Source organism: Mytilus trossulus, chromosome 14, assembly GCF_036588685.1.
Source record: "Mytilus trossulus isolate FHL-02 chromosome 14, PNRI_Mtr1.1.1.hap1, whole genome shotgun sequence".
NCBI lineage: Eukaryota > Metazoa > Mollusca > Bivalvia > Mytilida > Mytilidae > Mytilus > Mytilus trossulus.
This window is the reverse complement of record NC_086386.1, coordinates 38300620-38323359: the sequence shown is the minus strand read 5'-3', so window position 1 is coordinate 38323359 and position 22740 is coordinate 38300620. Positions and strand designations below refer to the sequence as shown.

At 31.1% G+C, this 22740-nt stretch overlaps 1 protein-coding gene across 1 annotated transcript; it reads left to right on the top strand.

The window, feature by feature from the left end:
- Positions 1-6457: 6457 nt before the first annotated feature.
- On the top strand, positions 6458-20970 carry LOC134696726 (lysosomal Pro-X carboxypeptidase-like). Its single transcript, XM_063558651.1, has 9 exons — positions 6458-6629; positions 10152-10295; positions 10942-11043; positions 12070-12251; positions 12590-12747; positions 16006-16178; positions 16547-16711; positions 18858-19045; positions 19943-20970. The coding sequence occupies exons 1-9, from the start codon at positions 6477-6479 to the stop codon at positions 20139-20141; spliced, it is 1464 nt and encodes a 487-aa protein (XP_063414721.1). The 5' UTR covers positions 6458-6476; the 3' UTR covers positions 20142-20970.
- Positions 20971-22740: the final 1770 nt, after the last annotated feature.

The window sequence follows — 22740 nt, the reverse complement described above, 5'->3', positions numbered from 1 at the left end:
TCTTCTAATTTTGTCTTCCGTTACTAGGTCATCAAAAAGGATAACCAGACTCAGTGGAAAAATACGGACAGCAAACACATTGAGGGAAAGAAAGTAAGCTGTGTTACCCAAGAAGGTTCACAAGAATAGATTGGAGGAACTTCCGTGAATTTCAAAGTTGCGCTATGCTTTTTTTATTCGAATTAAAGGGAATTGTAAGATTTAAGGGTTTTGATTAATATAACACATAATGCACAGTAAAGCCTTTTCTTTATGTTTCCGGGTTATAACCAATATGAACTAGTCTTGAATAATCTTGATAGCAAATAAATTAAGGATTGGCAGATATGCACAAGCACCTGTCTCAGAAAAAGCGTTTTTCCTATATACCTTTATGTTATATTAAGATGTAAAAGAACAAGTTTCTGTGCACATATTTCACCAATAAGGTGATCAGACTTTTAAAACAAAGGGACGAAAGATACTAGAGGGACAGTCAAACTCATAAATCGAAAATAAACTGACAACGCCATAGCTAAAAAAGAAAAAGACAAACAGACAAACAATAGTACACATAACACAACATATAAAACTAAAGAATAAGCAACACGAACCCCATCAAAATCTGGGGGTGGTATCAGGTGCTCCAGAAGGGTTAGCAGATCCTCCTCAACATGAGTGTCTAAGAAAAATTGTAAATGATGTTATGCTCTTATCATCAACTGGGGGCTCTTCAGAATCTTAATTTTCTCTTAACTTCAATTTCATTTTTTTGAAACAATTAGATATCTTATTGTTTTATATCCAGATTTCATTATTAGAAATTATTTTTCATGATATTATCATGATTTACAATAATTATTAAATTACGCTGCTTAGCTATAAATTGTTTTCATTTGCTAATGCTTCGCAATGACCATAAAGTCGAACTATAAGAGGGCTCTTAAGATCTATGTCTTGTAAAAGCTGTGTATATATAAATTATGAATACAATTTACACTCGTACAATGTATCATATAATTTTTATTCATCGCTGACCTTTTTGAAAGTTTAAATAAATTTATTATTAATATTTTAACTATTGTTATATATAAAACAGTGAACATCTTCAACATAAGGTTTTTGTTTACTATAAATACACGTTATTGGTATCATAGAGATAAAAGTGCAACCTTTTATGGACTACATGGAAACCAAAATATAAAATCGAGAATATTGATATTTTAAACAAATCAAATATTTAATCAGGACAATTTCAGCAGCAGACCAAATGCAAACATGTCTCTTAGAGTGCATTTCTTTATTAATAAAATTAACTTAAAAGGTAAAAAAAATCTGCTTGTACCTTTATCTTTATATGTAATTATCTATAACTTCTTTTTATAGTTTGCTTGTGTGTACATTTGTGACCAAAAATAATTTCAATGCAGGAAAACAAAGAAGCTTTGAAGTCGTTTTCCAAGCACTTTGGTACAATTTCCTCAATACATGTTGCAAAGATTTTAAAATAACAGTATTATTTAAGTCATACCTTGATGTTTATAAAGTGTTTGCTTTTAGAAATAATTCTGCAGTACAAATGTGGGAAATAACATTTTTGAAGAGATCATGAAATCCTAGAAATGATAATCATTCTTTTGTAGCAAATCGTTATGATATCATACGTATACGCAGTATTCAGCGTGTTCAGTTAGAGATTTTGCCAGTCAAATTTATCATTGGATTGCAATATCTGCACAATCGTCAAAATCATAAATGCATTAAAATCTGAAACGTCATTGTAAACACGGGAATATACCAATGCACGTGTAAAACAATATGCAATCCATAAGAAAAATGTTTTCATAAAAATAAGAAAATATGGAATGATTGTAGACTACTCTTCAAGAAAATGAAATTAGCAGTACTTGGGGGAAAACGTCGTTCGGTTTGACTTGACTGTTGGTATAAAGATTGCCATTGAGAATTTAAATATTAAGGTTGAACAAAGACAATTAACGATCACTCTAGAAAGGAATTTTTTTGGGTTTATTTTTCAATTTGTTTATTCTAAACAAATATGGATTGTTTACATATAATATGTCGTCTACCGATCTGCAGGTACTATACAAATATATTAATCAAGAGGTGTGTCAATGGGTCTTAATGTTATTTAACATTAAACTGTGAATCGAGCAGTAAATGAATAAGACATATAACTCCCACTTGAAAATCAAATACTAGACAGTAGTTTTTAACAGATATCTCCTAAACGAATAATGTCTGTCCGAAATCGGGAGCCATCAATTCGGTGATGGTTGTCATTTGTTGCTGTTTAGCATATTTGGGATTTTTTTATTTAATGTTTTGTACATATATCAGTCTATTATTTTGTATTGTCGTTGAATAGTTTTACATTTGTTATTTAGATGCCTTTTATATCTAACTATTTGGTTGCTAAAAAGGCTTTGGTTATTGTTAAAGGTCGTACCATGAACTATTATTGTTTTTTTCATTTACGTCTCTTCGTCTCTGGTGGAGAGTAGTCTTTTTGGCAATCATCTCACATGTATCTATGATGAGTTTATTCACAACCACTGCCGGGATCGATGCCACTGCTGGTGGAGATTTATTACCCCGAGGGTATCATCAGTCTAGTAGTCGGCACTTTTTAGTGCTGACATAGATTATCATTGATATGGTTATATTTATACATTAACTGTTCACAAAATTTAGAATTTTTGAAATACTAAGGCTTTTCTACCTCAGGCATAGATTACTTTAGCTGGATTTGGCAAAACTTTTAGGAATTTTGGTATTCAATGCTCTTCAACTTCGTACATTATTTGGCCTTTTTAACTTTTTTGGATTCGAGCGTCACTGATGAGTCTTTTGTAGACGAAACGCGCGTCAGGCGTATATCCAAAATTTAGTCCTGGGTATCTATGATGAGTTTATTTACTACCACTGGGTCGATGCCACTGCTGGTGGAGATTTATTTCCCCCAGGGTATCACAAGCCCAGTAGTCAGCACTTTTTAGTGCTGACATGAATTATCATAGATATGGTTATATTTATAAATTAACTGTTCACAAAATTTAGAATTTTTGAAATACTAAAGCTTTTTTACCTCAGGCATAGATTACCTTAGCTGGATTTGGCAAAACTTTTAGGAATTTTGGTATTCAATGCTCTTCAACTTCGTACATTATTTGGCCTTTTTAATTTTTTTTGGATTCGAGCGTCACTGACGAGTCTTTTGTAGACGAAACGCGCGTCTGGCGTATATCCAAAATTTATTCCTCGGTATCTATGATGAGTTTATTTACAACCACTGGGTCGATGTCACTGCTGGTGGAGATTTATTTCCCCCAGGGTATCACCAGCCCAGTAGTCAGCACTTTTTAGTGCTGACATGAATTATCATAGATATGGTTATATTTATAAATTAACTGTTCACAAAATTTAGAATTTTTAAAATACTAAGGCTTTTCTACCTCAGGCATAGATAACCTTAGCTGATTTGTCAAAACTTTTAGGAATTTTGTACTTCAATGCTCTTCAACTTCGTACTTTATGTGGCCTTTTTAACTTGTTTGGATTCGAGCGTCACTGATGAGTCTTTTGTAGACGAAACGCGCGTCTGACGTATATACAAACTTTAGTCCCGGGTATCTATGATGAGTTTGTTTCTTACTTTTATGAACAAATATATTACTTAACAAAAATATGATAGAGGCAAATTAGTGTACTGAATGTGAAACACACGTCTGTGTGTTTGTTTATTACAAATTACCTGGATGTTTAGGAGAGAGTGTTGAGATCTCATAAACATGTTTTACCCCGCCGCATTTTTGTCAATTACCAAGCCTTTGTTTGTCTTGTGTGTTGCTTTTTGTGGGTTTTTTGTTTTTGTTTTTGGTTCATTTGTTCTCCATATTTAATTCACCATTATGATAATGAAATGTCAGTACCAAGTCAGGAATATGACAGTTGTTTGCAATTCGTTTGATGGGTTTGAGCTGTTGTGTTTGTCATTTGATAAGGGACTTTCCGATTTGAATTTGAGTTCGGTATTTTTGTTATTTTACTTTTTTCCACTTTTAAATACTCATTTCTCAAAATCACTTCAAAACATAGATTCAAGAATGATTGTAGTTTAAGATAAATAGATAGATATTCTATATATAAATAATATATTTTCTAATTTAAATGACCTTATCAACTGGCAAATAAAGACAATGCATATAAAACAATCAATCATGACGCGGAGTGGTGTGGTCTGACGAATATTTTATAATGTTAATATATATGGTGCATTAAGAATTCCTTTTTAATATTTAATTACAGACCAATTTATTCATCATTTAAATTTTCAAGTGAAATAGGTATAAGTAAACACTGCTTACTCAGTCAAATCAATTTTCACAATTATACACTCTAAGTTTAAGATACTCTAAAATGCAATCGTTTGATTGTGCACTTTGTAATTATATATAATGGCTCAAAATGGATGTATGGTGTAAAACGTAGAATGGTAACAATGTTTATGTTCGATCTTGGGTTTACATGAGGCATACATCAAAGTCAAATTGTAATTGGATTCATATTTCTTTTAAATAACATTATTATAGAATAAACAAGAATGTGTTAATAGTACACGGATGCCCAACTCGCACTATCATTTTCTATGTTTAGTAGACCATAAAATTGGGGTCAAAACTCTAATTTGGCATTAAAAATTAGAGAGATCGTATCATAGGGCAAATGTGTACTAAGTCTCAAGTTGATTGGACTTCAACTTCATCAAAAACTACCTTGACCAAAAACTTGAACGGACGGACGAAAAAACAGACGGACGGACGAACGGACGCACAGACCAGAAAACATAATGCCCCTCTACTATCGTAGGTGGGGCATAAGTGGTGCATAAAGAAAAGAATAATAAGGATCTAGCACAGTTAAGGATGCATTTCTTTCTAACACTTTAACGATACAAACGGCAAAGCGCGCACATGTTTGATCATGTTTTGATCATGTGTTTCTAACATACTTTTGCAAAGTTAACCTAAACTTTGACAAACTATTCACTCGCTAGAAATGCGTCTACGGTTTGTTGTTCATCGATCGTATGTTAGAACAAATGCTATTTTTTTCTAACTTTAACCTGATTAAAGGATGTATTTCACATTTTCAATTTTGTTCATAAGTCTGTTTACCAACAACTTGTGGTTGCTATATTGAAAGTTCAAACGGGGTCAGTAAATACTAATTAAACGCTGTATTTGTTTCTACTTTTTGTAGCGTTTAGTAAACGGCACACAACGTTAATACAGACCGATAATAATTCCACCTTGCTGTCATACTATTCTTTGTTTTCATGAGTTTATGATTTCTAAGGCAAATTCAACTCGAGCACATATACAAGTTTAGGGAATTTTAAATTTGTGAGTAACAGCCCTTCGGACTTTTATTCATTTTGTGAGTTTATCGTCCCGGTTTACACATCATCTCTGAAGTAACCTCTAGAAAAAGTAAGTTTAATCCTTCGATATTTTGTTATATATATTAGTTAACTTATATGTCCAGTTTGGGATAACTAAATTAAGAATAAGTGCTCACTCTTTAAATCAGGCATGAACACTGACATTTAGTCAAGTAAATAATTTGAAAATAAATACATATGCATGTATAATGTAATTTTATTATTCTTTTATTCACAATATATATGTGGGTTTTAGCTTGATTCTGACCAATGCTTATATTCCAATTATATATGAACATGCCTCTATTATTGCTGTTGTTACTAATTATGTAAATCAATTGTATCTGATTTTATGCCCTTTATGGGCCCTGTAATTTGGGAAATAAAAATATTCTATTCTATTCTATTATATTCTCTCTCTCTCTATATATATATATATCCTTCATCAGCATGATCAGATGTCAAATAATTTTTTATATCTTTTATATGTGGTACTGAGTCGTCACTAAACTATAATAATCTTGGCATGATAGTTATACAAATTATCACCAATCAAAACTCTTGTATATTTGTATTCAATTTTGATGCAGTTCTGGAGATGATACTGAAATTCCAGAAAACTGTACTAAATCATTAGTAACAACAGAGACATATACTACAATTGTATTAATATACGTCTCTGGTTACAGCAAGGATTTGTATAGTCACTATACAAATCCTTGGTTACAGTTAGCCTGGAAACATTGCAAGTGTTGGTATCAATTGACTCATTTTATGTTTTTTCATTAAGCATTTTTTGGGTCGAAATAAGTTCTTGAAAGCTTTAATTTGTTTTCTATGTTTGTTAATAAATGTGATTCATCAACTTAATTATGTATATATATAGATAATATCAGAGACATGTATTTATATGTCTCTGATAATATATACTTAAAAAATATCAACTACGGAAATTTTGCATGCGTTATTCGCATCCAGTTCAGTTATTAGATTTATCAAATATCACATGATTATTTTATCACATGATAAGAAAATGCCGGCAAAATTGATTTTGTTATTTCTGATTATTTGTGTTGTTTTCTATGAAAATGAAGGTTTTAGATTCCCAAATAAGAAAAGCAATTATTTGAAAAGCAATAATAGCACCAGTGGATACTTTTATAAAACTTTGTACTTCAAACAAAAGGTAATTCGCTGGTTAGCATTTCAAATTGACACTGACAGCCGAAAAATTGGGAAACAAGACGTTTCGGCCTTAATGGTGGATTTGGCCTTGGCCATTTCTTCCAGAAACCACTAGATTGTTGTTGTTTACTTTCGCTGATACATGTTGAATATCAATTTTGTCAAGCCTGCGACTTCTAAAAAGCTTTATATTAATATGAGACAGGCATTACCTTAATAGACGTATTTACAATGTACACTTGTATGCAAATTTGTCCGCCATTACATAACATCACACAGGTTCCCGTAAACTTTGACTTCATAATTCAAAACATATGACGTCATAACCAAAAAGTGATTGTTGCTTGACGTCAAAAGGTTATTCGGAGGTGATGTAAGGTCATTCGGAGGCAAAATACAGCTAAATACCAAAAGTGTAAATACGTTTATTAAGCCAAATAATTATTGATGTCTGGCAAGGCTATTTTTATTTTATTTTTTTCTGGGGAAGGCGTCCCTGAAAACATACCCAGAAAAAAAATCAAATAGCCTTGCCAGATGTCATAATTATTTGGACTAGCATTACCTGTGAATGGGGACAAAGTCTGTATGAATTATTTTTTTAAAAATTCAAACATATTAATAAAATAATAAAAAAAAAACGGAAATACCTTACATCCTTATTGTGTCCGATTTTGGGGTTGTTGTTAGGGATTTAGTTGTGATGATATTTAAAAGTTATGACGTCATATTCAATGTAAACAAAGAAACTCTGTCATCATGGTCACCAGGTAATGTTTTTTCATTAATATCAAACAATTATTAAGGTTCATGTGGACCCTATGGCTAACATGGCCGTATTTTCACCTCAAAATTTACTCTGAGTACAGACAAACCTGGGCATATGTAAACAAATTCAGGCATTGCATGCCCTAGATAAATGAATTTTAAGTATGTTTTATGTTTTAGAAAAATAAAAACTTACCAGGTTTTTGCCGTGCACTTTTTTTCATTCCTCCAGAAGGTGCCAAAATAAACTAAGTTGGGAAACAGGTTTGAGAACTTCCCCACAGGTAAAAATTAAAGTGAGCATTTTTATGACATGGACATATTTGGACAATAGATACCTGACAATAATTTGTTATTTAAACTGTGTACCTGAGTGGACCATATCAAGGTAAACTCAACTGATTGTTAATTTTATTATCTTCTGCAGAGACGAAAAAAAGTGTACGGCATAATCCAGTTAAGTTATGAATTTTCTAAATCATACAATGCATTTGAATTCTATTTATCTAGGGCATGCTATGCCTTAAAACTTTTCCAGATGCACAGGTTTGCCTGTACTCAGAGAAAAATTTGAGGTGAAAATACGGCCATTTTAGCCATAGGGTCCACATGAACCTTAAAAATGAATTGGTATTGATTTCTTTCCTTAAATTTTACTAAACTGATAAATATGTATATTATTCAAAGTCTCATGCACATAAGACTGGAAAAGGAAGTAGATCTCTACACAGATGGGGGAATTTAAAAAAAATCTGAAAAAAAGTTAACGATTTTGAGCTCATTAGTCAGTCATGTTGTCAGTTAGTAGAATGAATGTTACTGAAAAATTTCCTGATTTAAATTTTTTTTTTTTTTTTTTTTTTTCTACCGTAATTGGGGACCTCATCCCCATATTATAGAAGGTGGAAGACCTGGAAGCTTCATACTTTGTATATGGATGCCTCATGTTACGAAGTTTCCATCAGTTACATGTCAAATGTCTGTGACCTCATTTTCATGGTTCAGTGACTACTTGAAAAAAGGTTAAGAAGTCTGTGCCTCCATCTGTTCATTTGTTCGTATGTTCAGCTTCAGGTTAAAGTTTTTGGTTAAGTTAGTTTTTGTTGAAGCTGCAGTTCAATCAACTTGAAACTTAGTAAACATGTTTCCATATGGTATGATCTTTCTAATTTTAATACCAAAATTAGATTTTTTACACAATTTCACGGTCCATTGAACCATGTTGAAAATGAAAGTGCAAGTGGGGCATCCTTGTACTTTGGACACATTTTTGTTTGTAATGTCTTCATAGGTATAATAACAATAAACAGAATATCATTGGTCATCTGAACTCGATTGATTTTTTCGCTGTGACCAGTGTCATATGGTATTTTGAACCCCATAAAAATTGAACCTGGGGTCAAAATACCATGCTGTAAAATGACCTGGGTCATTATACCACATGGTATTTTGACCCCTGGGTCATTTTTCACATATGGTAATTTTAACCCCCCTGCAGTATATTGAACCCCCCTGTTTTTTAGAAATAGTATTGCAGATAATCTAATTTACAATTTATTGGCTATTATTTTTTTTTATTTGAGGTTTTGAGTAGGGGGGTTCAATATACCGCAGGGTGGTCAAAATACCATGGCTAAGTAAAATTTTCAAAATATCTTTTCCAGCATGTTTAATACATGTACATACAAACTACTTATAAGAGTATTATTACTATGTTAATGAGTTTAAAAAGTTTGAATTTTTGAAATTCAAGGTCTATAGTAGGGGTTCAATATACATTTGTACCATGGTAGGGTGGTCAAAATACCATGGAAATGTTTTTTCTTTCCAAATATCTTTTCCAGCATGTTAAATACATACAAACCACTTGTTGGAGTTTTATAACTATGTTAAGGAGTTAGAATAGCTAGAAATTTTGAAATTTAAGGTCTATGGAAGGGTGGAAGGGGGTTCAATATACCGCAGGGGACCAAAAACCACGGCTAAGTAAAATTTTCAAAATATATTTTCCAGTATGTTAAATACATACAAACTACTTGTTGGAGTATTATAACTATGTTAAGGAGTTAGAACAGCTAGAATTTGTGAAATTAAGGTATATTGAACCCCCTACCATAGATATACCATAAATAAGAAAATAGACAAAAATATATAAAAATTTACAATGAAAACAAAAAGAGTGAGGCTAAACAATTATCTGTAACCATGGTAACTATTGTTTACAATACAGTTTTCTAGGATTAGCAGTTTAATTTATCATATTGATATAAGGGAGCTACCATTTGATTTTTAGGGTTGTGTGTGTGTGTGGGGGGGGGGGGGGGGGGTGGCTAGGATGAAATTTGAAAAAAAGGCAGGATGAGCAACTTGGCCCCCAGAAAAAAACAGGATGACAATTTATGTAAAAAAAGTCAGGATAAACTTTAAGTAAAAAAAAAAAGGTAGGACCGTAAAGAGTAAAAAAATAAAAAGTCATGACAGGTTAATAACCACCCAAAAAAAAGTGCAGGACAAAATTTTTCATCCTAGCCCCTCCCCCCTAAAAATCAAATGGTAGCTCCCATACAAAACAAAACAAAGCTTCTTGCATTCAATATCATTCCAAAATTTTCTAAACACTGTGGGAAAGACACATTGACAATGTTAACAATAGAAGATTATATTATTACAAATACACCCCCCCCCCCCCCCCCCAAAAAAAAACCACATTCCATTTCAAATTAATACATACAATACAATAATTTTATTTCTTCAGGTAGACCATTTTGGATTTAGTAACAATGATGAATTTCAGCAGAGATACCTGGTATATGGAGGATTCAGGCCAACACAGGATGGGGGACCAGTTTTCTTTTACACTGGTAACGAAGGAGACATTACTTGGTTTTGTAACAACACTGTGAGTAAAAGAAAGATTTTTGTGAATGTAAAATAAAGTAATTGGCGTATATTCAGCTATAAAAGGCCCCTATATGAAACATGTGAAACAATATATATGCAACACACAACTTGATTTATACAATACAATTTATTAAAGAAATGGAGCGATGATTAACTGCACATGCTGTATGTCACTGTACATGTACATGCTGTGCAGCCTTAAAATGAGCAAAATCCATACTTCAACTGCAAGCTGTGAAGGAGACACTGAACAGAAAAAACATTTCTTAATTTAGAAATACATGTACATGTGTTGGTAACAAAAACATGTAGATAAATGTCAAGGATGAAATGAACAAACCTATATCATAAATTCATAATACCCCTATAGATATTTAGAGACCCCTTTATTGTTTAGAATAACAGACAAGTGTCTATAATGTATTGTAAGGTCTAAATCGTTGCGTCTAGAAAATTATGATATATATATTAAACAGTTATCAAGTACATATATATCATGACATAGGTTGGAATATTTGGATTTAAGCAGAATGTAATATAACTTATCTCAGAATTAAAACATATTGTATGTCTTAACTACTTATGTAAATGACAATTGTTTTAGATGTCTAACTGATATGAAATCTATTTACACAATATTACAGGGCTTTATGTGGGAGTTGGCCAAGGAACTGAAAGCTATGGTTATATTTGGTGAACATAGATACTATGGACAGTCATTACCCTATGGTAAAGAATCATTTAAGGTAAAGTATATCAGCCATCCTTATAAACATGATAAAAGGGATTTTTAAAATATTCATTTCTGTTCTTTAAAATATTTGTGTACAGATAGACATAATTTGATTTACTTTGAATAATTTTTTGGCTGATGTCTTTTCCACCATTCTATTCTTTCAAAATAGTAGTACATTTAGTTTTCTCGAACCAATATGATGATGTTCTAAGCTTGTTCATAATTTTAATAAGACTAAAAGACACTTGTGAAATGCGTATTGGATTATAATGATATTTTTAAAACTTGTATTGTCATTTGCTTATAAGCTTACATAAATAATTACTATAAACAAATAATAACTATAAATTATTTTAAAAGATGTCTGACTTAGAGAACTATTCTGCCAGGTATAGTTGCTTTATTTTTCCATTGGCTGTTACTAAATTTTTATAATTTTGGACCAATTATATTTTTGTTTTAGATTATTGATGTTAGACATTGTTTGAAATCTTGTGTTGTGAACCTGATGTGACATTATAAAATCAAACCACAGAATACAATAATGTCTGATCTGTCTAATTTCATGTATAAACGCAATAGATTGTTGTGATCTCAATATCTCAAATCAGGGATTATATTTAATAGGTCAGTGGTTTGAATTATATTTTAAACATATACATGTATCATGGTCAAGGGTATGATTAGTTGTGACTCATAGAAAAATCTATTACAGTGATTTGACTTTGATCATTGGTATTTTAATCACCTCATTTAGGCTATTTTGAGGCGGCCAGATTTTAGGAGGAACAAGAGTGCTCAGAGAAAACCACTGACCTTTGATAGGAAAACTGACAATCCTAGTAAATTAAGATTGGAGTGCACCAGCATGAGCAGGGTTCAAACTCACAACCTCAGTGTTAACTGGCTAGTGCTTACAGTAGTAACTACTTATACCACTGGGCCACCAAGGCCCCTCTATAACAGTGTATGATAAACTGTTAGCCATGTTCCTAAGAAAAAAATATTTAAATAATAATGTATTCATTTATTTCAGGACCCTACCAAACTCCAGTATTTGACATCTGAACAGGCCTTGGCAGATTTTGCAGTATTTATTGATTATTTGAGATCAGACTGGTACTTTGGACAGAAGGTACCAGTCATTGCATTTGGTGGATCATATGGTGGCATGTTGTCTGCTTGGTTCAGAATGAAGTATCCACACTCAGTACAAGGGTATTTTTTTTAGAAATAAAACAAGTCAAACCATGAAACTATATAGATTTAATTATTATAAACCTTAAAATTTGAAAAATCTAAATCTTGGGACTTGATATCTGAGCTCTGACTTACCATATTATCTCCCCTTACTATATTCTTTTCTACCTAGCTATTTTTTTAAGCAATTTTCAAGTTATTAAGACTGACATTTTTTTTTATCTAAAGTATCAAAATTGATGATTAGTAAGATGTTTTGTTCAATTTACAACTGCACTTTTAGATTTTTAAGTATTCCTGAGACTCAATGAAAAAACATACTACATGTACATTAACTTATCTGTTTAAATATACAGGGCTTTGGCAGCATCAGCTCCTATCTGGCAATTTACAGATTTAGTAGATTGTGGAGCATTTTTGAAGACAGTCACTAATACATTTAAACACCATAATCCTACATGTGCAGACAACATCAGGAATTCATGGATGACTATCAATAAAGTAGCTACAACAGGTAACAGCTTTCTCTTGAATCATAATGTACTATGGCAAATTCAGATATGATTGCTTACATTTATTATTGTGATTTTTGAAAAAAAGGATATGAATGCAAGATTCATTATTGCCATTTCAGGAAAAGCTGCATATAGATATATATATGGACCATAATTTGGTATTCGGCCTTTGGTTTCTTTTTGTATCCTTTTTTATAAGTTCTAAAATTTTAACTTTTATTTTGTGGGTTGTGTTGGTGTTAGAATAGTATGAATGGAACAATTGAGTTTTTCGAGAAAAAATTAATACATTTTGATTCACCGTTTACGTGACATGAAACCAAACAGGAAACCAATCTTTATTTTCTTTATTTTGCACAATATAATTCAAAAGGCATAAATAAACACCATTACTAGTGTTACTTGCTTCATGTAAATATTTAAAATCTATTTTCAATGTTATATTAAAGTTTTTTTTAAACCTGACAGGAAACCATAAGAAACCGAAAGCATTTTTTTAGTTTTATTTTATTGCAAAATCTGCTTAAAATAATCTGAACAGTATACTTTTTCTTAAAATCCATCTTAAATGTAACAGTATTATAAAACTCCTAAATATGTGCTTGTTTTGAAAACAATTAGTACAATTTATTCAGAATTTTCCATATTTTCTTCATTGATACAGGATACCATAATCGTTGTATCTTGATGTTTAAGCCAAAAAAATGTATTTATATTTGGTTTTGATATTCCAGTTATATACAATTTATTCCAAATCATTGGCAATGTAACATTCTTTAAATCCAGTAAAGAAAAAAAACTTTTAACTTGGAATTAAAATCTTTAAAATAGGCACAATGTGATACTTGTGACCTGTACACCATCTACATGGTTTCCACATTTTAACCTACTTTAGTGGGCTAAAATCAATAAAGTACTTCCTTTCAAGTCATGCATGGTAAAAGTTTACTTCTCCTTTGACAAGTTTATTGCGTTTCTGATAAGTGTTTGCAGAACATGAATAAAAAATATTAATTAAAAATTGTGACAAAGATTCCAACTTTGTACATTCCAAGTGTAACGGTATATTAACATGTATTTTTTATTAAATAATATTTATTCACCTAAAATATCCAGTAATATTTACTGCTGAAGTTAAATCAATCCAACGAGCATTGGTACAATGATAAGAGACGTAATTTCGATTGATTTTTCCAAGGACTCTTCACGTCATTATCGGGAAACGAAGTGTGTTCTAACGTCTGTCAAATATGAAATCGATTTTGTCAAGTCATTGGGCATTTATTTTCACACAGGATCGTATGTAACATTATGCACATAGGAAAAATAACAGACCACCGGCGCAATCTCTTTGACAATTGTATTTTCCTCTTTTAAACAAGACGAAACAAATCTACAGATTATGTTTGCTAACATCCCGTTGGTAACAAAAACAATGTTTAGACCCAGTATTTCGTACATCCGGCCATAATGGCGTTATCACATGTTAGTCACATGTTTCACGTATGACTGGAAATGATTAGAACTTAAGGACAAAAACAATTTTAATAAATAACTGGACTTCTGTTTCGTGTGAAATGTAACGCATAACGATAACGTAATTTTCTTACTTAATTATTACAAGATCAAAACAAGAATGTAAATCATCTCGTATTTACCTGTTTGAAAATCTCGCGAGAGTTCATATTTGCATATTGTTTTTAAGAATTCTATTACAACAAAGCAGATTACATCATCTAAAAATTGCGTTACGAAATCGGACACAAAAATCACGCCACTGTTCTTACATCTGCTACATAAATACTTATAGTTCTCGGCATTTTCTTCTGACTATTCTTATTGGTCCATGTTCTTTGTTATTTGAAAGCAAAAGTTACGAATTTGCCGGTGACGATTATCTACAAATCAGTCAGCGTTATGCTCTTCGGAAGCAAAAAGTAACGCGAGAAACAACACAAAAATACGGTTGTAGAATCTTTGAAATTCGTATATTTTAATTTTTTTTCTAGGGAAGAGTAGCATACACTTGTATGTTGATAAAAATAATGGCATCTTTAGATGTAGTTGCAACTTTTCTTACAGTAATTCACATTTTATCACTTTTCTATAGTTATAGGAAACGGAGCCCAATAGCAAATTATGGTCCATATAGAAGATGTGATATGAGTGCCAATGAGACAATTCTCCATCCAAGTCACAATTTGTAAAATTAAACATTATAGGTCAAAGTTTGACCTTCAGCATAAAGTCTTGTATCACACCAAATAGAAAGCTATAAAGGGCTCCAAAAATGGCCAGTGTAAAACCATTCAAACAGGAAAACAAACTGTGTAATTTATAAAATAAACCAAGAAACATGAAACATTTAAAACCACATCAACAAAAGACAACCACTGAACATTACTGAAATATGCTTCAGATATCAGAATGCAAATTCTTATTAATGCAATATGCACCCAGTTGCAATAAATTCTGACTCTACAGTATACTTATGTATACCTGTAGCAAACAATGATAACACTAAGCAATTCCTTAACCAGGTGGTTATTTGACTGCTGCAATGCAAATTTGATACATTGTGTCACTCAAAGGCAACCCTGTGATAACTATAAAAACATGCATAGAGTAGAATGTCTTTTTGTAATCTGTATGTATAAAAAAAATATCTTGTATAAAAAAAAATATCTTGTATAAAAAAATATCTTGTATAAAAAAAAATATCTTGTATAAAAAAATATCTTGTATAAAAAAAATTATCTTGTATAAAAAAATATCTTGTATAAAAATATCTGCAATTGGGTTAATGAATAGTTTTAATTTAAAAAAAAATAATACTACAGTTATGAGAAGTTAACAAATAGAAAAAGTTGAAAACTTTCAGCAAGTCATTATTATCATAATGCCAATAATTCAGATATTGCTTGTGCATTTTCTCTGCCAAAAAAAAAATCAACACACAATATTAGGGTTATTTTTTTGCATTTTATGAAAATGCATCATGGTTTAATATTTAATAAAAAAAAATGTCAGTTCTTTTTAATGTGATTTCAACACATTTTTTCCAATAAAACATCACAACATTTCTGTAGTATTAAACAATAATGATTATTTTATATTTTTTTAAAATAAACAAAATCAAAATCTCAATGAATAGAGTTTTCATTTTTATTATCTATAATAATGGTTTTTACATTCATATCATTTGAAACCACTTTGCCCTGTTTTGTTATATTTCTGTTTTGTGTTATATTTTAAAGTGACTGGAAGAAAAACAGTCAGTGACACATTTAGACTATGCAAGCCTTTACAATCTATGGAAGATGTGGGTACATTCAAGGCATGGTTACAAGAAACCTGGGTTGATTTAGCTATGGTTGATTATCCATACCCATCAAACTTTCTGGAACCATTGCCTGCCTGGCCTATTAAGGTAATTAGCATGTGTTTGTAAATTCATTCCAGAATGGAACAAATTTTTTAAAAAGTGAAAAATCAACACTTTCCAAAAACCTGCATGATTCTGGTAAAAATGACACTGAAATATTAGTGGCTTTCATTGATGGGTTTGAAGAAGGGTTCTAAAGGTTCAGTACCAATTTCTTTTCAAAAGATTGGTGTATATAACTTTCCATTGGATATGAATGGTGTTAGATTACAGTGTCTGTGCAACAGTTACCGTTACATTTCAACTATAAGTGTATGTTGACATCAATCGAGAACAATGTTATTTTAACTCTTTATTTTAACAATTATTTACTTTATATGTGGTAAAAATATATATTTTACTGTATTTTACAGGAAGTTTGTTCTTATTTGTCAAAACAATTGACAACAGATGTGTCATTGTTACAATCAGTATATAAGGCAGTTAATATGTACTATAACTATACTGGCCAGGCACCCTGCTTAGATATTAACCAGGAGGCAACACAGGATTTAGGAACAATGGGATGGGACTATCAGGTATAGATATTTGTTTAAACTCAAACATATTGTCCATTATTGCATATGAATTAAAAAGAGGTGTGTGTAATGTTAATAGTACAGAAACCCAATAACACAATCTAATTAAAACCTAACTGACACTAAGAGGTCAAAATACAGGGTTAAACAGTAGAAAGGTTTTTATACAATAAGTCAAGCTCTAATTCAAGCCAAAAACTAGTAAAACATGATAGTTTATAAATTAAATTGGCTATACATGTATTAGATCTAGCATCAATACCAAATTCCTAATAATGACAACAAAACACATATGGTATTAATCTAGGGCTGTTAATTGAAAATCATGACTAAGGACGTCCACAAGTTGTTTATGGACAATCCCATCCCACTTTAACATTGTGTATGTTAATTTGGTATTTCAAAAACACCTTGAGCTTTTAATATAAGATTGAATATGATATGCCTCCTTTCTTCCACAATTAGAGATGAGATATTTGAAATCAGCCTTTTAGTACTAAAATGTGTGAATTATTTGGATTATTTCCCTTTGTTCAGAATGAATGCAGAATACTGGCCAAAGAGTAAATAATAATCAGTGAAAAATACCATAACAAAATTATGGATCAACTTATACATATAAGCCTCCATCAATGCATGGTTATAAATGAAATTACCATGAAATACATCAGATTCTAAAAGGAATGAAAAGGTTGCATATATATACTCTTCATCATACAACATCTCATCATACAACATCTCCTTATTTTATTATCTAAAGTATTTTCAATAGACAGAAAATATGTTAACAAAAGTATATGAAACTAGAATTGCCATTGCAAGCAATAACAGATGTCACCCTGGTTCCCCAATTGCCACTAAACGGCAGCCATTTTGATTTTTTTTTCATCAGTGAATGCAGATATATGCATTACAAAAGATCTTTTTGACGGTTTTCAAAGCATTATGTACCTTTGTCAATTTTCAACAATTATGCTGTTTCCATGGCAACGGCAGCCATTTTGAAAATTCAAAAGGAAAAGGCAACATCTTTGTTTGTAGTTAACCAATTTTTGTACAGTTTCACTAAGTTTTGAGCTTTTTGATATTTTGTCTTGTTTCCATGGTAATGGCAGCCATTTTGGAAATTTCAAAGTGAAATACCACATCTAGATTTGCCAGACAACATTTCGGTAAAAATTTATACATTTTTAATAAATTTTCAAATTTTTGATATTTTTGGTCAGTTTCTATGGCAACATCTTAGTTCCAATGAATCTCAAAATCATCAACAGCATGTATATAGAGGACAGCTACATTGTATAAAAATATGATGATTAATTATTTTGTGATAGTTAAATTATTCACCAAAAACTAAAACTTCAATTTTTCACTCTTTTTCTGTTTCCATGGTAACAGCAGACATCCTGGAAATGTCAACCCCTGATGGCACATCTGCACATGGGGGTTAACATTATGGTACACTTCTATCATCATTGGTCCATGCAATTCCGAGAAATAGTCAAGATAAAAAGTGTGGAATAATAATAAAAATAAAAACTATAAATAAAAAAAAGAATCGTACAATAACAATATATCACTCGACCTCTGAAAGTACAAAACTTTACTCAATATTCAAGGAAAATGGCAATAAGCTACTCTTTTCATACAATCATGACAAAATGAGAACAGCATATTTTCCAAAGTTTTTTTTTCAATGAAGTGTTTCAATCTTTCTCTCACATTGGTATAGTCTTTAGTGAAAAAGTTATTATTTCATGTAAAGCAAATACTTATCAACCAACCCTGCTTTTCATTACAATTATTGCAGCAGTAGCAATACATTTGAATTCATACTTGTATGGATTGTTGTGTGGTATTTGTGTCATCAAAGTTTACTTTCAGATTTTCCTGTGCACTTTAGACAGACTATTTATCGCCTCAACATAGCCTTAGTGTACTTGTTCAGGTCTTGAAGGCATAAAACTTTGCTCAGTGCTCTGAGCACAAAAATCATGCTCGAAACATGAAATCCAGCAATTTGATTGGTCGATTTTTGAGTACAAAAATCATGCTCGAAACCTTTTTGACCGTGAGGTCTGGTGCTTGGTAAAGCAGTCATCAATCAATCAACATTTTCTTTTTATTTAACAACATTTCTTTCTAGGCTTGTACAGAAATGGTAATGCCAACCTGTTCTAATGGTAAAGATGACATGTTTGAGCCAGTAGAATGGAACTTTGATGATTATGCCAAACAATGCCAAAAACAATGGTCAGTTACACCTAGACCAATGTGGCCAATTATACAGTATGGAGGAAAAAATATAACTACAGCTTCAAACATAATATTTAGGTACGAAAAGTTCATATGATTGAAACACAGATATTGGTGTACTGTAACACATACTGATGGTGCTTGTAAATGATGTCCAATCACATGTCAGAAAATAAGCATTCTAGTTTAAGTAGACTTAAGTTTTAGAAAATTAATTTGTAATCTTCATGTTCCAAAAGACCAGCTTTTATTGTTTTATTTCATTTAACTTTATGAAACAAACATTTTTAGATGGAGAGTTGTCACTTTGGTACTTTAACCACATTTCCTTATATCTAATTACGATCCACAGCTGCATACATTCTGATAATTTTTGAAGATTTCCTGTCGATTCATCATTAAGTATGGGATATCTTTATTTTGTATTTATTGTGTCGGTGAGGTTAGTTTTAATGTTAAACAAATTAAAAAATTATATAGATAGATAGATAGATATTTTTATTTTTAAAGTACAACTTGGTACATATACATGAAATACAATATATTACAATTTTAAACATTAGCAATCAATTAACATGTATATGTATACCAACCAGCCTTTAGAGGCTTATGATGCACTGTCATTTATGCACAAAAAATTATATCAATAGATTTCAAATCCATTAATCATCTTAATCCTTATTATATCAGAGGCTTAATTCTTATTAGATACAATGTAGTTTCAATATATCAGTTGTGTTTGATAATTAAATGGAAAAAAAAAATATGGATAAAAGTAACTTAATAATTTTGGTTTGATAATGTATGAGGTATACAAGGAAAATTTGGAAGATAGGAGTTGTCTCTCTATATATAGGTTGCAATGCAAAAGTACAAAATAGAAATCAAATATCCATGAAAGATAGAATTTCAAAAGTTTCTTTCCATAAGAATAAATGAATCCATTGTATTTTCCTTCCTTTTCTCTGTTTACAGTAATGGTTTATTAGACCCTTGGTCCTCAGGAGGAGTAACAGAATCTTTATCAGCATCACTACCTGCTATCATTATACCTGATGGGGCTCACCACCTAGATCTCAGAAGTACTAATCTCAATGATCCCAAAGATGTCACTCAAGCAAGACAGAAAGAAAAAGAGATTATCACACAGTGGATAAAGGACTTTTATAAATAATTTATCTATTACATACTTCAATTATTTCTCTTAGTGCATAAAATTTTTTGTATTGTTCTATCCATAATGGTTAAAGGACTAGTCTTAAATGTCTTATTTTTGCTGGTTATTATTTATTTACTTGTTGAATTTTTAAAATATTTTATAGCAAATAAAATTTGCTTGACCAATTGTTTATGAAGTTTTACAGTGACATGCACAGATCTTTTCCTTACGATTTGATAGCTTGCTCAATTTCAGATAAGGTGAAAATGCTGTTATTAGTTCTTATTTTTATTTTATTTTTTGGGGGTAGGGAAGTTAACAGTTTCCAAAGCAGTGTCAAAAATAGTGTCAGGGAATGAAAAATAATCTTAAATAGGTTTTGGTTTGGAAGTTGAAAAACTATTTCAAAAAGCCTATAACTATTTTGTATACAAAAAAAAATTAAACAATTAAGTTATTTCATTATAGCTACTTTAATATGTGTAAACTTTTCTACTGTAGATGACCTGAAAGTTAAATATATACCTTGAATAAGAAAATATATTTCAAGAACTGCTGTCAGATAATATTCATTTTTCAAATTAATGAGTGTATTTATAAGGACAGTGATTGAAAAAGGATATTTGCTTTTTTTCTGTCTGACTTACTGTTTGAAAAATATATTCATGATAATATGATCAACACAAATAGAGTCCCTCTGCATGTCTTAAATGGTATATTATCATAATATGTGACCTCAGTACAACTGCTAATATTGTCGTTTTATTAAACTTTTATTGATATTCAAACTGGTGCTTAATGAAATGTATTTTGCTACTTATCTTAATAAATTATTTTATTTAAATTTTGCTGCTTTATTGAGTGTGAAGCTTTTCTAAAAAAACCTAATTTCATTAAACTAATCCCCTTTTGGCAACACAGATAAAAAGGCTCAAAGCATGAGATAGACCTTTGCACAAATAAAGCTAACAAATGAGACTTGTAGGACGTTGATTTGTGAATCAATGAGTAATTCTCTTGGTCTTTTTAAAGATGCTTACTTCAGTACTTTTATATTGGTGTTGATACAGTTTTCTGAAATCTGGAAAAAAATATGCCTAGACTTTATGGATGGTAAATTTTGACATGGTTTTAAATATTTCTAGGAGTCAAGTCACTTTTGATATGGTAACCCAACCAATAAAACAGTCAAACACAAGGACAGTTTTTTTGGTGTGTTATTCTCGCTTTTTTTAGTTGTAATCTCTGTCCTGCCTTTTTATTTTTCACTCTATCCGGTCCTGCTTTTTTTTTAGTTTATACTGACTTTTTTTTACATAAGTTGTCATCCTGACTTTTTTTTTGCAAGTGTCTCATCCTGCCTTTTTTTTTTACTGAAAACTCCTGTCCTGCCTATTTTTTCAAATTTCATCCTAGCCCCCCACTCCATAAAAATCAAATGGTAGCTCTTTTGTGCATCCATAAACTGTTGGATACAGTGGATTTATATTGATATAAAAGTAAAAAGTGGTATTATTTCCAATGAAACACCTCTCCACTAGAGACCAAATGATGTAAAAATTAACAACTATAGATCACGATATGGCTTTCAACTATGAGTAATCTGCATAGTAAGCAAGAAAAATCCAGGAATGACAAACATAAACAATTGAACTGATAAAACTTACTGGCTGATTTACAAAACAATAAACAAAAACAAATATAACTCACAACAACTAAGAACTTGTTGAAACCTTTTGCCTGTTTTTCTAATGATTGAATTCATGTTGAAAGTCTGTAATATAAAAGTACTACTACAAGTATCACATAAACTTAACATTATCAATGATCCTTGAAATTGAGGTCAGGGTCAGATGAACAATGTCAGACTGACATCTAACAATCATTCCAAACACCTAACATACTGGTACAATTGCTTATAAACCATGAAAAACAGATAAAACCACAAAATCTTTACATTTTCCACAGAACATGAGGTCAATGAATCCTGCCAGACACATGTACACCCTGCACTCATTCTATACACCAAATTTAGTGGACCTTTTAATATTTTTTAGTTATTGATAAATGGACACAAACACAAAAGCCTATCATGTACCAATGAACCATTAAAATTAAGCAAAGGTCATATGAACCCAGCCAGACTGATATGTACACTTTACAAGTCTTCTGTTAACCAAATAAACCTGACCTTTCTCTTGTAGTATTTGCAAAATAGACCAAAGCATAAAAACTAAACATTGTCAAGTTAACTATGAAATTACAAATGTAGGTCAAATGAAACCTGCCAGTCAGACATAAACACCTTACAATCATTCAATACACCAAATGTAGTTGGCCTACTGCTTACAGTATATGAGATACACATTTAACTTCATACTTTAACCTTGATCACTGATCCGTGAAATAAGGTTGAGGTCAGGAGAACTGTTCTCAACAGACATGTAGTCCATGCACCAAATATAGATATCCATTAATATATGATAGATGAAAACTTCATAGCATAAGGTATAAAACATCCAGGATTTTAAGCTATTGACATAAAAGCTTTAAATAAATGTTTGAAGCTGTCACAACAGGATTGTAATCCCAGTCTAGTATTCTGCGACTATCC